The 16370-nt window shown below is 37.1% G+C and overlaps 1 protein-coding gene across 1 annotated transcript; it reads left to right on the top strand.

The window, feature by feature from the left end:
* The first annotated feature begins 4539 nt into the window (after nucleotides 1-4539).
* On the top strand, nucleotides 4540-6314 carry LOC142550686 (uncharacterized). Its single transcript, XM_075659761.1, has 4 exons — nucleotides 4540-4688; nucleotides 5148-5226; nucleotides 5328-5505; nucleotides 5725-6314. Exons 1-4 carry the CDS (start codon nucleotides 4540-4542, stop codon nucleotides 6312-6314), a joined length of 996 nt encoding a protein of 331 aa, XP_075515876.1.
* Nucleotides 6315-16370: the final 10056 nt, after the last annotated feature.

The raw sequence follows: 16370 nt of genomic DNA, 5'->3' as shown, positions 1-16370 counted from the left end.
TCAAACGACTTTGGTCAAATATTAATTTTGAACTGTGACATTTCTTCAGGGGCGTACAATATTTAACTCAGTTGATGGACCAACAATGATAAACCTACTTGATGGTCTAATCATGTCATTCTCCCATCCTAATGATAACTGATGCGAATAAGGAAAATGTGTATTGAAATTTTGTTGGACATTATATTGTTCGGAAAATATATGATATGGATATGGCCGAAAACCAACACCATGCACTGTAAGAGATATAAAGCGGACAATTTTTCACTCATACCATTTGGAAATAGTCATCATCAGTTTGTCTCGATCTCTCGTGTCGTTCTCATTGGAAAACATATCTCAACTTTCTATTTCATCAGTTGCATGTTGATGATATTCTTTCCTATCAATGTTGCGATTACCAATTATCGTGATATTGTAAAGTTCATCGTTGTCAATAGCAGACACTGGAATAGATTTTCGTATTTTAAATTGTCTCGTCATTCGATTGGGACGATGTATCTCCATAATTTCAAAGCAAATGAGAGGGCAAACGCATCGTCACATTTTGTTGTCTTATTATGAATAATTGTCTTTATAACTATGTGATTTTTTTTGTAAATGGTCCAGTTAAACTACACAAAAAAAGTTAAATTTTAAAATTCATATAATTATACAAAATTTAAATGATTCAAAAATACCTCATTATAGTTCATATGATCAAGACATTCTCTTATAATTCTTACATCATGAGTCGGTTGTGTGTAACTGAACACATTTTTCAACCTATAATTTAACAAATATGATTACATGTTGAAAATTTTTAAAATAGTTATAGATTATATTAGGACAACAAATTTAAATATTACTGTGCACCATTTGGAGTAACTGGAAAAATATCATCGGGTTGACTTGGAGGCGCAATAGCTGTTACCCCATCTCGGTCGGGGTTAACCAATTTAATCATGCTTCATGTCCATATCTATTAATAATAATAAAAACAGTTAAAAAGACACATGTATTTATACATGGAGGATATATAAAGGTCCGACGATTGTACGGTTTAAACCCGAAGACGCCGTCGCTAAATTAGAACCGACGGTTTACAATCCGTCGCTAAATTAGCAACGATATTTAAATATAGCGACGGTTACAAAACCGTCACTATATTTCGCGACAGTCCAAAAACCGTTACTAAATTTTGCGCAAAAATAAAAAATTACTTTTATAATTTAATAAATTTTAAAAAAAACTACAATACAACTATGATAAATTAACTTATGATCTTAACTAACACTTAAAAAATTAACCAAAAATTGAAACAAAAAAACGTACCTAAATCGAAATTAGAATCGTATAAGAGAGAAAAATTTTTAGTATTGTGAAAATTACCATATCATCGATCACGGTGAGAGTAGCTTTAGGATCCCGCATAATAAGATGAGCATCAATAAGTAGAGTATATGTCGTCATATTTGGTTCCATGCCTAATCCAACAAAGTGCTCAAATACTTTTACAGCTTCATCCCTCTGTATTATCAAAAAGGCCTTAGTATTGATTCAATAGAAGCGTGTAACAGTATTTAGGGCTGGATCAAAGGAAGCATTACGTGTTGCATTGCACAGCTTGGGATATATGAATGTTACACATGTACTTTCTCAACTATTGATTTTACACGATTAATATCATGCAACTGTTGCAAAAACACGAGTCTATCCGACTCTCCTTGATGATCTGGGAACAGTAATCCTCCAATAATGCAATGATTGTGTAGCGCAGTCATAAACAAATGACCATTTTTAAAATGTGATGATGATGACGCAAATCCCAAGAAGTCAAGACATATATGTCACCATTGACCAACTGTATGTGAACATCTATTCCAATCATCGGGTCACCACAAATTGTTAGACCCCAAATTATCGAAACGTATTGTAACGTCACAGTTGCTTCATCACATCTAAAATGAAATGTATGTGACGTTCAACAAGAGCAGTAATCAAATGATTCTCAAACACTCGAAAGTCACATTGTAAAATTTCATAAAATCTCATATGATTTAAGTATGCGAGGACATAATTGTGTAAATAATTTTGAACATATAATATCCAAACCAGATTGTTTAATCACTTAACTCTTACAATATCATCAATAGAACATTTTCGGAAGAAATTGTTGATGACATATGTGATGCTTGTAAGTAGATGATACTAAGATCTTCTGGATCTCGATTTTCTATCATTCTGAAATAAGTTATCAAAACAATAAGTTAATACAAAATATTCTAATAAGAAATAACACATGTAAAATTAAACTTTAAAAGTTATTAAGCATAAATTTAAAAAATAATATAATATTTAAATGTACAAAATAAAAATTCAATCTTCATTTCTCATATAAACAAATACTTGATCTTATATGAACAAATACTAGTTCTTTTTTTTTTTTTTTTTATTATTATTTTACTCATTGTTCTCTCTTTTTTATAGCAGAGTTTTGAGAAAGTTCCGGAGAATTATTACTGAAATGTTCGCTTACACCAACAAGCTGCTGCAACACATCTTCAGCTGCTTCTTGCAGCAAGAAGCGGACGCTGCAGACCCTGCATTTGGTGGCATTTTGATTACACATTATTTTAAAATTATTAATAAAAATTTCCATTATTTTGGTGAAGACAAAAACTTGTGTGAGATGGTCTCACAGGTCGTATTTTGTGAGACGGATATCTTATTTGGGTCATCCATTAAAAATTATTACTTTTTATGCTAAGAGTATTACTTTTTATTGTGAATATCAGTAGGGTTGACCCGTCTCACATGTAAAGATTCGTGAGACCATCTCACAAAAGACCTACTCTTTGGTGAAAACACACAAAAATTGAAAAAAAAAATGTAAATTAATGTTGTGGAATCATGATCGAAACGTACCAAAAATAGAAACATATATTTATATTATCAAAAATATAATTCAAGTTTTTAAATATGAAAAAGTTGGGCTATATGATGCATATATAAAGTGTACAAAAATGTCATTTTAAAATAAATTAAATATTTGATGATAACATTAAATTATTTGTGATTGATTTAATTTAATTTATTTTTTGATTATGCTCTGTAGAATTATATGAATGTAACCTATTAAAAAATCGAGGAAATATCAATTTGATGAATACTTTGTGTTTATAAATTTTGCATTTTAATATTTTAATTGTGCAAGATTGAAATGTCGAAAACAAGTTTTTTTTAAAAAAAAAATTGAACACAGATAAAATAGACTTTTTATCCATATTTTTAAACTTGTTGGATAATTTGTATGTTTAATGAATGAAAATTAAGCAAATTAATCAATGTGTTTGATTGGAAAAATTCGAAACGAAGAACGAAACTTAATGAACGAATATTAAGTTCGGTGGTTCTGAATTAAACTCGAAACGAGTTCATCATCATGGCATGAAGAATTTGTTTTCTTCTTATTTTTCCAGTCAAATTTGAATCCCTAAACAATAATCTTAAGAAGAATTTGTGGATTTTTAATTATTTGCAAGAAGAATCTCCATGGCATCATCATCTACAACACAACATGCAACCGTTGCACCAGGAGAGAAACCAGAAAAGTTTTCCGGTTAAAATTTCAAAAGATGGCAACAAAAGATGCTCTTCTATCTCACAACCTTGAGTTTGTCAGAGTTCTTGAAGGAGGATCCTCCCACCATTGCTGAAGACGAGACAGACACCAACAAGAGGGCCGCTTTGGATGCATGGAACCAAAGTGATTTCTTGTGCAAGAACTACATCCTCAATGGACTTGACAATGCATTGTACAATGTGTATTGTCAAGTCAAGATCGCCAAAGAACTTTGAGATATGCTTGATAAGAAATACAGGGCGGAGGATGCAGGTTTGAAGAAGTTTATTGTTGGGAGATTTTTGGACTACAAGATGGTGGATTCAAAGTCCGTGATGAGTCAAGTGCAAGAATTACAAGTTCTCTTGCACGAGATTCACGCAGAATAAATGAGTCTAAGCGAGTCCTTCCAAGTTGCTGCTTTGATCGAGAAACTCCCTCCATTGTGGAAAGATTTCAAGAATTATTTGAAGCACAAAAGGAAGGAGATGTGATTGGAGGATCTCATTGTGAGATTGAGGATAGAAGAGGACAACAAGAGCACCGAGGCCAAGGCAAGTAAAATGGCAGCAAGGGTGAACATTGTTGAATCGAGTTTCAAAGGGAAGAAAAGGAAGTTTGAGAAACAACCACAACAAGGCCAACAACCACCAAATAAGAAGAAGTTCAAAGACACTTGTTATAACTGCGGAAAACCGAATGACATTGCTAAGGATTGTAGGAAGCCTTAGAAGGGAAATCATCAAGCCAACTTAGTTCAAGAAAGGTCGGTACCATTTGATTTTTCTGAACTTGATTTGTCTGCAGTTATTTTGGAAGCAAATTTGGTAGAAAACCCCAACGAGTGGTGGGTTGATACTGGAGCAACTCGACACATATGCTTCAACAAGGGGATGTTCTCCACATACACTCCATAGACCGGGAGAAAACTATACATGGGGAACTCCGCTACATCTGAGGTTGTGGGCACCGAAAATGTAGTACTGAAGATGACATCGGGTTTGGGAATAAGACTTGTTGATGCACTTCATGTACCTGACATAAAAAAGAACCTCGTGTCGGGGTCTCTGTTGGTCAAACACAGGTTTAGACTAGTATTTGAGTCTAACAAGGTTGTATTGACCAATACTGATCATTTTATTGGAAAAGGATATCTCGATGAGAACCTTTTGAAGTTGAATGTAATGGCTATACGCCAAAATATTGTTGAAAGTAATAAGGACAAAAGTTCTATTTACTTGCTTGAGTGTTCTCATTTATGACATGTTCGTTTAAGACACATAAACTTCAATACCTTTCAACGTTTAATGAAACTGGAATTATTGTCTAAACACAACGTCGATCCAACACACAAATGCGAGATATGTGTTGAAGCAAAAATGACCAAAGCGTCTTACTACTCGATTGAAAGATATACAACTTCTCTAGAACTAATACACACCGATCTTGGTTATTTAAAGTTTTTACCAACTAGAGGAGGGAAAAGATACTACGTGACATTCATTGATCATCATACAAGGTACTGTTACGTATATCTTTATAGGTCGGAGGATGAAGCTCTTGAAGTATTCAAAGGTTATAATACCGAAGTTGAGAATCAACTCGTCAAACAAATAAAGAGGGTTTGAAGAGATAGAGGGGCGAATACGGAGCACCGTTTGATGAATTATGCACATATGTGGGCATAATTCATGAAATGACTGCTCCTTATTCACCCTAATAGAATGGCATTGACGAAAGGAAGAATCGAACTCCGAAAGATATGATGAATGCTATGTTAATAAGTTCAAGACTACGCCAAAACTTGTGGGGGGAAGCAATATTATCGGCTAATCACATCCTGAACAAGATACCTCACAAGAAAAATGACAAGTCACCTTACGAATTGTGGAAACCTACAAGTACCTCAAAGTGTGAGGGTGTCTAGCTAAGGTTGAAATACCAAAGACTAAACAAAAGCGAATTGGACCAAAGACGGCCGACTGCATATTCATCGTATATGCACATAATAGTAGTGCCTATAGGTTTATAATGCACAAATCTGAAAATGCAGAAATGAATACGGGCATGACAATTGAGTCAAGAAATGCAGTATTTTTGAAAATATATTTCCTTGTAAGGAAAGGAAAAAAATGGTTCTAGCAAGCGTAAACTTGAGACGGAGCATGCAAGTCAAGTACCTACACATGAGCCAATTCTAAATGAAAATGCTATACCATTGGAAGGCCTTTCAAAGGAGCAAGAGCCAAGAAGAAGAAAAAGGGCAAGAATCTCAAAGTCCTTTGGTCAAGACTTCCATACTTTTATGTTGCAGAATGAACCAAAGGACATACAAGATGCTCCGGCTAGGCCTGAACCTCCTTATTGGAAAGAAGCCATCAACGCTGAAATGAATTCTATTTTGCAAAACCATACTTGGGAACTAGTGGATCTTCCACTATGTACCAAGCCATTGGGATACAAATGGATATTGAAAAAGAAAACTAGAGTTGATGGAAGTATTGAAAAATACAAAGCCAGGCTTGTGGCCAAATGCTATAGACAAAGAGAAGTTCATGATTTCTTTGAAACGTATTCACCAGTTTCAAGAATAACATCCATTCGTGTGCTCATTTCCATTGCAGCTTTGCATAACCTTGAGATACATCAAATGGATGTCAAAACGCCATTCTTAAATGGTGAACTTGAAGAAGAAATATATATGGAGTAACATGAAGGCTTCATTGTTAAAGGACAAGAAAGAAAGGTCTGTCGTTTAATTAAGTCACTATACGGACTTAAACAAGCACCCAAGCAGTGGCACTGAAAATTTGACAAGGTAGTATTGTCAAATGGATTTAAGATTAATGAGTGTGACAAATGTGTTTACATTAAATACACTCGAGAAACTTATGTGATAATATGTCTATATGTGGATGTGTAATGCCCGAGATTTTGAATTATTGTAATCTGAAATGATTTATTGATATTTGATGTGATTATAGACGAAAAGGATCAGACCGGGAAAGACGAAAGAAGACTGAATTATGTGCGAGGACTGAGCCCCTCGCGCATATGCGCGACCCAGCCGGGCACATATGCGCGAGGTAGGCAGAGAACCTCGCGCATATGCGCGACAGGCAGAGAACCTCGCGCATATGAGCCGGAAGGAGACGCGCATATGCGCGAGCAGAGGAAAGCTTGAATGCCGAGACATAGTGTCTCGCGCATATGCGCCGAGAGAGGTCGCGCATATGCGCGAGACGTGTTGCACAAAGATGAAGCTATTTGCCCCTTACCATGCAAGATATATATAATTTGTCTTCATTTCTTCAAATGTTCAGCAAGAAAACGAAAGAATCTTAGGGAAAGCTTCAGGTTCCTTCACGTATTAGAATTGAAGATTACGTAAAATCCGTCCGTCTGATTTTCAATCCGACTTCAGTAACATATTCCTCTCGACAAGGAATTCAACTGGATGTAAGTTTTCTTATGTTCTGATATGATTTGAAAATATGATAGGGAAGAAATCCTGATATGACTGATATTATCTGTTCATGAGATTGTTGTCATTGTATAATTGAAATCGGATCGAAGAACGGATACCGTATGAATTTGTTATCATTTTCAGATTGAATTTGATTGAGATTATACAGATTTGATATCAAATTATGTTTATTGATTGATTATGAGTTGAGATTGATATCTGTTGAATTGTATTGCTGGGTATATTGAGATTGTGCAGTTATGCCATCGAAACAGAATTAGATTGAGTTCTGATTATATCCAGTATTGATTTGAATGATATATTGATATTGTACTCCTCAAAATTGTCATTGCCAGATTGAGTATTGACAGATTCGAATTCGAGACTTTGACTTCGTCAGATCGACAAGAGAAATGTATAAATCAATGTTGAACACGGAAGATACGACTCGAGTTTGATTTTACTTGAGTTTCCCAAAACCACATACTTTACTTTATTGCATTGATATTTTCAATTCATGAGATTGATATGCTTAGTCCATTGATTTATAGCAAAGCATGTATTGAGTCATGGGCGGATGTGCCTAGTCATTGGCGGAGGTGCCAAGTCTTTGGCGGAGGTGCCAAGACACTGGATGTTTGGTTTATATTGATGGTGCATAGGAGCAGATCGGCTTCTATTGCGGAGATTCGATATATTGTGCCAATGTCCAGGAATCGGGATCCATAGATTAGAGATGAGTCGAGTCTGATATGATGAGTCACGAGTTTGATTTATAGTTTTATATCAATTCATGTCTTTCAGATTATGATACATGTTATTGATATCTGTTTCATGTGTTTATATTTGTTTATATGATTGCATGTATACATGGTTTATACTGGGAATTATATTCTCACCGAAGTTATCCGGATGTTGTTGTGTTTGTATGTGTGCATGACAACATGTGGGACATGATCAGGGTCAAGAAGAGGATGATAGATTCAAGATTAGCGTGGAGATCCGGACTAGAAGTAGATGTGGTTTTCAGCACTTGATGTAGTTGTTGAACCTTAGTTGAGATAAATGTATTTTGTACAAGACTTGTTCTTTATTGTTGATATGTATATCAGATTGATTATTTTATGTTCCGCACTTGTGTATTTTTAAAAAAAAATTTAGACTCAGATTAATTAATTGATCATAATGATGATTAAGAAGACGAATTAGGTTTGGGTCCCCACAGCAGATGGTATCAGAGCAGTAGGTTCCTTAGACTGAGATAGAAGCTAGTGAGCGGGGTAGATTGAGTTTTCTTTCCTGCTTTTGCTATGCTTGCATGTTTTACTGCTTTGAAATGCATGTTTACCTGGTTATATGATGTGATTGGAAACATGCATTGTGGAGAATGAATCAGAACCGATTCTTGACCAGCAGTAAGATGATCAGAGGAGGACTGAAACAGATTTGTTGTATTTGGTTACTAATCCTTTTGATAATCAGATATGCCTCCTCGAAGAGTCCCAGAACAGGGTAGTACCTCGACTAATCCGATGGATGTTACAGCAACACCGATGGAAACCCTACTGAAGAGATTTCAGTCGCTCAAACCACCGACTCTGAAGGGCACAGAAAATTCTGTTGAGTGTGAGAGTTGGCTCGATGACATTGAGATGCTGTTTGATTCATTGGATTATACAGACGAGCGTAGAGTCCGACTGAATTTTACTTGGAAAATTTTTAAGACTGAATTTTATCAAAGATTTTTCCCAGTATCGTACAGGAAAGATAAGGGGGCAGAGTTTGCCAATCTGAGACAGGGTCAGTTAAACATAGAAGAATATGTGGCCAAGTTCTCTACTTTGTTACGATTTGCTCCACATGTTGCTGAGAACGATAAAGCTGTTGCTGACCAGTTTATCAATGGACTGAATCCTGAGATTTTTACATTGGTAAACACCGGAAGACCGAATAATTTTGCTGATGCCCTGAATAGAGCAAAAGGAGCTGAAGCTGGCCTGATTAGGCAGAAAGGAGCTTCGTATGTTCCTCCATATTTGAAGGTGGCAGTAGTAGCAGCGGAAAGAAAGATTTTTTGAAAGCCCGAGGAAAACAGTTCAAGAGACCTAGTAGTAGTTCATCTAGCTCCAGTGGTTCCCGACAGAGCCAGAGTAGTACAGGGGTCTATTGCAGAACTTGTGGAGGGAGACATCCCACGGAGCAATGCCAAGGAGTACTTGGTAGTTGCCGTATCTGCAGACAGCAGGGACACTTTGCCAGAGTCTGTCCACAGCAAGGTTCCCAAAGATCCTAGGGAGCAGAGTCATCGGGATCAGTGGCTCAGACTGATAGACAATCAACTGCTGTTCACTCCTTCCAGCCACCGACTGCTACTCAGTCATAGCAGAGGCCAGGAAGAAGCCAAACCGTTAGCCAACCTCCGAGACAGCAGGCCAGAGTGTTTGCTTTGACTGAAGAACAGGCACAGGAAGCACTAGATGATGTTGTTGCAGGTAACTGTTCTTTATGTGGTTATCCTTCTTACGTATTGATTGATACGGGTGCATCCCACACATTTATCTCTGAGCGATTTGCATTGATTCATGCATTGCCTGTTGAGTCATTATCATCTGTAGTATCTGTCTCTTCACCTTTGGGGATATATCTTGTATCAGTGACGTCTGTTAGACATTGTATGCTACAGTATGACGGGCACGAGATTGAGTTAGATTGTATTGTACTTAGGTTGTCTGATTTTGACTGCATTATTGGTATCGATATGCTGACCAAGTACAGAGTTACCGTAGATTGTTTCCAGAAGATTGTGAGATTTAGACCTGAAATGGTTGATGAATGGAAATTTTACGGTAAGGGTTCTAGATCTATAATTCCTTTGATATCTGCATTATCTATGACTCGATTATTACAGAAAAGAGCGGAGGGATTTCTTGTGTATGCAGTTGACGTACTGAAATCGAGCCCATCATTGGCTGACTTTCCAGTGGTATGTGATTTTGTTGATGTCTTCCCAGATGAGATTCCGGGTTTGCCTCCAGTTAGAGAGATAGACTTCAGCATTGAATTGGTACCAGGTACAGTTCCGATTTCTAGAGCTCCGTACAGAATGTCATCGATTGAACTGAAAGAACAGTTAGAAGATTTACTGGCCAAGGGTTACATTAGACCAAGTGTTTCTCCTTGGGGTGCTCCAGTACTGTTTGTGAGAAAGAAGGATGGTTCAATGAGACTCTTTTTTGACTATCGACAACTGAACAAGGCTACGGTGAAGAGCAAATACCATTTGCCTCGTATTGATGATTTATTTGATCAGTTGTAGGGTTCTTCTATATATTCCAAGATCGATCTGAGATCTGGATATCATCAACTGAGAGTCAGAGATTCTGATATTTCGAAAACAGCTTTCAGAACTAGGTATGGCCATTATGAGTTTATTGTCATGCCGTTTGGTTTAACGAATGCTCCAGCTGTATTTATGGGTCTGATGAATCGTGTATTTCAGAAATATCTCGATGATTTCGTGATTATTTTTATTGATGATATTCTGATATATTCGAAGAATATGATTGATCATGCTGAGCATTTGAGAACTGTGTTGAGAATTCTGAGAAAAGAGAAATTATATGCAAAGCTGTCTAAATGTGAAATCTGGCTGAAGCAAGTGGTATTTCTGGGACATATTATATCTGGAAATGGTATATCTGTTGATCCTAGCAAGGTTGAGGCAGTGATTAACTGGCCTAGACCGACATTTGTACCAGAGATACAAAGTTTTATGGGTTTAGCAGGTTATTACCGTCGATTCAATAAAGATTTCTCGAGTATTGCTAAACCTATTACTCAATTGACTCAGAAGAATGCACCATTTTTATGGTCTGAAGAGTGTGAATCCAGTTTTCTAGAATTGAAGAATAGATTGACCAGTGCTCCAGTGTTGACTATCCCATCAGGTACTGGTGATTTTATTGCTTATTGTGATGCTTCTCACAGAGGATTGGGTTGTGTTTTGATGCAGCGGGGACATGTGATTGCCTATGCCTCGATACAATTGAAGCCACATGAATCTCGCTACCCAATTCATGATCTTGAATTGACAGCCATTGTATTTGCATTGAAGATATGGCGACACTATCTATACGGTGAGAAGTTTGAAATCTATTCTGATCACAAGAGTCTGAAATATCTATTTTCATAGTCAGAATTGAATATGAGACAACGAAGATGGCTTGAATTACTGAAAGACTTTGATTGTGAAATCAAATACTATCCGGGAAAGTCGAATGCAGCAGCTGATGCACTGAGTCGAAAGGTATGTTCTTTATCCTTATCGACGATTGGTGTTTCAAATTTGATTGAAGATTGCTGTTTGTCTGGATTAGCATTTGAGACAGATTGTAAACCGTTGAGATTATATACTGTTCAAGTCGAACCAGAGCTAATTTTGAGAATTAAAGAAGCTCAGAAAGTTGATCAGAATGTGCAGAACTCGATTGCGATGGTCAGAGCAGGACATCGATCAGAATATCAGGTACGTGATCATGTACTGTATGTGAATAATCGTCTTGTTGTGCCAGATATTTCAGATTTGAAACGACAGATATTGTCAGAAGCGCACAGTAGTCGATTTAGTATTCATCCTGATGGCAGAAAGATGTATAATGATTTGAAAAGACAGTTTTGGTGGAAACAGATGAAGGCAGATATTGCAGAGATTGTATCAAAATGTCTGAATTGCCAACAAGTGAAGGCCGAAAGAAAGAAACCAGGAGGTTTGTTGCACAGCTTGTCTATTCCTGAATGGAAATGAGATCACATTTCTATGGATTTTGTGACGAAGCTACCGCGATCCTCCCGAGGTTGTGATGCGATTTGGGTCGTGATTGACAGATTAACCAAATCAGCATGTTTTATCTCGTAAAAGATGACGTACAGACATGACCAGATGACAGAGATTTATGTCAGAGAAGTGGTCAGATTGCATGGAGTGCCGAAGTCGATTGTTTCAGACCGTGATCCTCGGTTTACTTCGCACTTTTGGCACAGTTTGCAGCAAGCTCTAGGTACGAAGTTACATCTGAGTACCGCATATCATCCAGAGACTGACGGATAGTCAGAGCGGAGTATCCAGACATTGGATGATATGCTTAGAGCTGTAGTGCTAGATTTTGGCATTAGTTGGCAAGATTCTTTGCCACTTTGTGAGTTTTCGTACAACAACAACTATCAGACGAGTATAGAGATGGCTCCATTCGAAGCGTTGTACGGCAAGAAGTGCATATCCCCTCTTTATTGGGATGATATCTCCGAGGTACCTGAGATTGGGCCTGATATGATTAGAGATATGATAGAGAAAGTGAAGCTGATTCAGAAGAGAATGAAGATAGCTCAAGACAGACAGGCCAAATATGCCAATGTTTGTCGTCGACCGTTGGTATTTGAGGCAGGAGACAGAGTATTTTTGAAGATTTCTCCTTTCAGAGGTGTTGTCAGATTTGGCAAGAAAAGGAAGTTATCTCCACGATATATCGGTCCTTATGAGATTCTCGAGAAGATAGGAGATCGTGCCTATTGACTCGCTTTACCGCCTTCTCTATCTGGAATACATGATGTCTTTCATGTATCTTTATTGCGGAAGTATCTTCCTGATGCATCTCATATTATGCAGCCAGACGAGGCAGAACTTGATGAGACTCTGAGTTATTTTGAGAAGCCGATCCAGATTCTCGATCGTAAAGAAAAGCAGCCCAAAACGAAGACTATTCCGCTTGTGAAAGTTCAGTGGAGTCGTCATGGCATTGAAGATGATACATGGGAAACTAAATCAGACATGAAACAGAAATTCCCAGAGTTATTTCATTGATGTGAGTCTCTTTATTTAGCTTTTGTATATCTCCTTTTTGTATCTGATTCACTATCTGATTTGATTGCCTGTGATTTTGGGGACGAAATCAGATCTTAGAGGGGGAGATATGTAATGCCCGAGATTTTGAATTATTGTAATCTGAAATGATTTATTGATATTTGATGTGATTATAGACGAAAAAGATCAGACCGGGAAAGACGAAAGAAGACTGAATTATGTGCGAGGACTGAGCCCCTCGCGCATATGCGTGAGGTAGGCAGAGAACCTCATGGCAGAGAACCTCGCGCATATGCGCCGGAAGGAGACGCGCATATGCGCGAGCAGAGGAAAGCTTGAATGCCGAGACAGAGTGTCTCGCGCATATGCGCCGAGAGAGGTCGCGCATATGCGCGAGACGTGTTGCACAAATATGAAGCCATTTGCCCCTTACCATGCAAGATATATATAATTTGTCTTCATTTCTTCAAATGTTCAGCAAGAAAACGAAAGAATCTTAGGGAAAGCTTCAGGTTCCTTCACGTATTAGAATTGAAGATTACGTAAAATCCGCCCGTCTGATTTTCAATCTGAATTCAGTACTGTATTCCTCTCGACAAGGACTTCAACTGGATGTAAGTTTTCTTATGTTCTGATATGATTTGAAAATATGATAGGGAAGAAATCCTGATATGACTGATATTATCTGTTCCTGAGATTGTTGTCATTGTATAATTGAAACCGGATCGAAGAACGGATACCGTATGAATTTGTTATCATTTTCAGATTGAATTTGATTGAGATTATACAGATTTGATATCAGATTATGTTTATTGATTGATTATGAGTTGAGATTGATATATGTTGAATTGTATTGCTGGGTATATTGAGATTGTGCAGTTATGCTGTCGAAACAGAAATAGATTGAGTTCTGATTATATCCAGTATTGATTTGAGTGATATATTGATATTGTACTCCTCAAAATTTTCGTTGCCAGATTGAGTATTGACAGATTCGAATTCGAGACTTCGACTTCGTCAGATCGACAAGAGAAAGGTATAAATCAATGTTGAACCGGGAAGATACGACTCGAGTTTGATTTGACTTGAGTTTCCCAAAACCACATACTTTACTTTATTGCATTGATATTTGCAATTCATGAGATTGATATGCTTAGTCTATTGATTTATAGCAAAACATGTATTGAGTCATGGGCGGATGTGCCTAGTCATTGGCGGAGGTGCCAAGTCTTTGGCGGAGGTGCCAAGACACTGGATGTTTGGTTTATATTGATGTTGCGTAGGAGCAGATCGACTTCTATTGCAGAGATTCAATATATTTTTCCAATGTCCAGGAACCGGGATCCCTAGATTAGAGATGAGTCGAGTCTGAGATGATGAGTCACGAGTTTGATTTACAGTTTTATATCAATTCATGTCTTTCAGATTATGATACATGTTATTGATATCTGTTTCTTGCGTTTATATATTTTTATATGATTGCATGTATATATGGTTTATACTGAGAATTATATTCTCACCGGAGTTATCCGGCTGTTGTTGTGTTTGTATGTCTGAATGACAACAGGTGGGACAAGATCGGGGTCAAGAAGAGGATGAGAGATTCAAGATTAGCGTGGAGATCCGGACTAGAAGTAGATGTGGTTTTCTGCACTTGATGTATTTGTTGAACCTTAGTTGAGATAAATGTATTTTGTACAAGACTTGTACTTTATTGTTGATATGTATATCAGATTGATTATTTTATGTTCCGCACTTGTGTATTTTTAAAAATAATTTAGACCCAGATTAATTAATTGATCCTAATGATGATTAAGAAGACGAATTAGGTTCGGGTCCCCACAGGATGACATGCTAATAATGAGGAATAACCAAGAGTTGATTAAGGGTACAAAGAAAATATTGACAAAACATTTTGATATGAAAGATATGGATATTGCTGATGTAATTCTAGGGATTAAAATCTTTAGAACTCGAGAAGCAATAGTCCTATCTCAGTCTCATTATGTAGAAATAGTGTTGAAAAAGTTTAACGCTTATGACTCTACCCAGTAAAAACGCCTTTAGACGTGAATGTCCATTTGGCGAAGAATCGTGGAGAACCAGTTTCCTAACTGGAATACTCCAGAATTATTGGAAGCCTTATGTACATCACTAACTGTACTAGACCTGACATCGCTTGTGCGGTTAACAAGTTAAGTCAGTTTACAAGTAACCCTAGTGATGCACACTGGAAGGCGTTGACAAGGGTGCTTAGATATTTAAAGCACATATCATAATATGGACTAAATTACACAAGATATCATGCAGTACTTGAAGGATACTGTGATGCAAACTAGATTTCTGACACCAAGGACTCCAAATCCACCAGGGCTATGTATTTAGCATTGGTGGAGGAGCAGTCTCTTGGAGGTCATCAAAACAAACTTGCATTGCTAGATCTACTATGACATCGGAGTTCATAGCGCTAGATAAAGCTGCAGAAGAAGATGAATTGCTTTGAAACTTTCTAGAGGACATTCCATGTTGGACAAGTCCAGTGACAGCAATCTCGATACATTGCGGCAGTCAATCGGCAATTGCAAGGGCACAAAAGAATATAGACAATGGCAAGTCTCGACACATTCGTCGAAGACATAATACTGTTCGACAGTTGATCTCTAATGGAGTTATATCCGTTGATTATATTAAATCAAAGGATAACTTAGCGGATCCACTTACAAAAGCATTAAATAGAGATCAAATGTACTGTCTGTCAAGAGGGATGAGTTTAAAACCTAGCAAATAAAATTTTCATAGTGGCAACCCAGCCTTGTTGATTGGAGATCCCAAGATCTTTGTTCAATGGACAACTAAGTTATGAGAACTTGAGGAATCACACCTCATTCCTAAGACGATGAATGAAGTTGTCTACAAAGGTAGTGAGGTTGAGTATTGTACTTTTAATGATTCCGGGGCTTGCAAAAGCGGGGTAAGTAGGATACCATTTTACAAGGAGATCACCTATGTACGTGTGAGGACGGGCCGCCTCGATGAAACACATATGAATCCAAGATGTGTTCCATGGTCAAAAGGAACACAACCGATAAAACAAAATAGAAATGTAAGGAAGGTTATCATGTGGGTACAGTTGTCTGAGTTTACATGAACCACCAAGAAGTTCAAGGCATCAAGTTCATTTCGTGGCCTAGTAAATCCGATTGTATTCCACTAGGAAAGGGTCAAAGCCAAAAACCACTTCTCTTGATGCGATAATTTTTCGTATATACTTTCTCTTATATATCACGAGCATTCATACGTTAATTTCATTCATGTGGAGGATTGTTGGATAATTTTGATGCTTAATGAATGAAAATTAAGCAAATTAATCAATGTGTTTGATTTAAAAAATTCAAAACAAAGAACGAAGCTTAATGAAAGAATATTAAGTTCGGTGGTTCTGA

The sequence above is a fragment of the Primulina tabacum genome, chromosome 7 (assembly GCF_025594145.1).
Source record: "Primulina tabacum isolate GXHZ01 chromosome 7, ASM2559414v2, whole genome shotgun sequence".
In the NCBI taxonomy this organism is placed as follows: Eukaryota; Viridiplantae; Streptophyta; class Magnoliopsida; order Lamiales; family Gesneriaceae; genus Primulina; species Primulina tabacum.
Note: the sequence above shows the minus strand (reverse complement) of the source record. Positions and strands in the feature narration are given on the sequence as shown.

What these genes read in the sequence shown, in the direction of transcription:
- LOC142550686 (XM_075659761.1), top strand. Translation starts at nt 4,540, where the DNA reads ATGGGGAACTCCGCTACATCTGAGGTTGTGGGCACCGAAAATGTAGTA. An exon ending in TCGTCAAACAAATAAAGAGG is followed by an intron (nt 5,227 to 5,327) that starts GTTTGAAGAGAT and finishes TCACCCTAATAG; the next exon opens with AATGGCATTGACGAAAGGAA. An exon ending in CGAATTGTGGAAACCTACAA is followed by an intron (nt 5,506 to 5,724) that starts GTACCTCAAAGT and finishes TTTCCTTGTAAG; the next exon opens with GAAAGGAAAAAAATGGTTCT.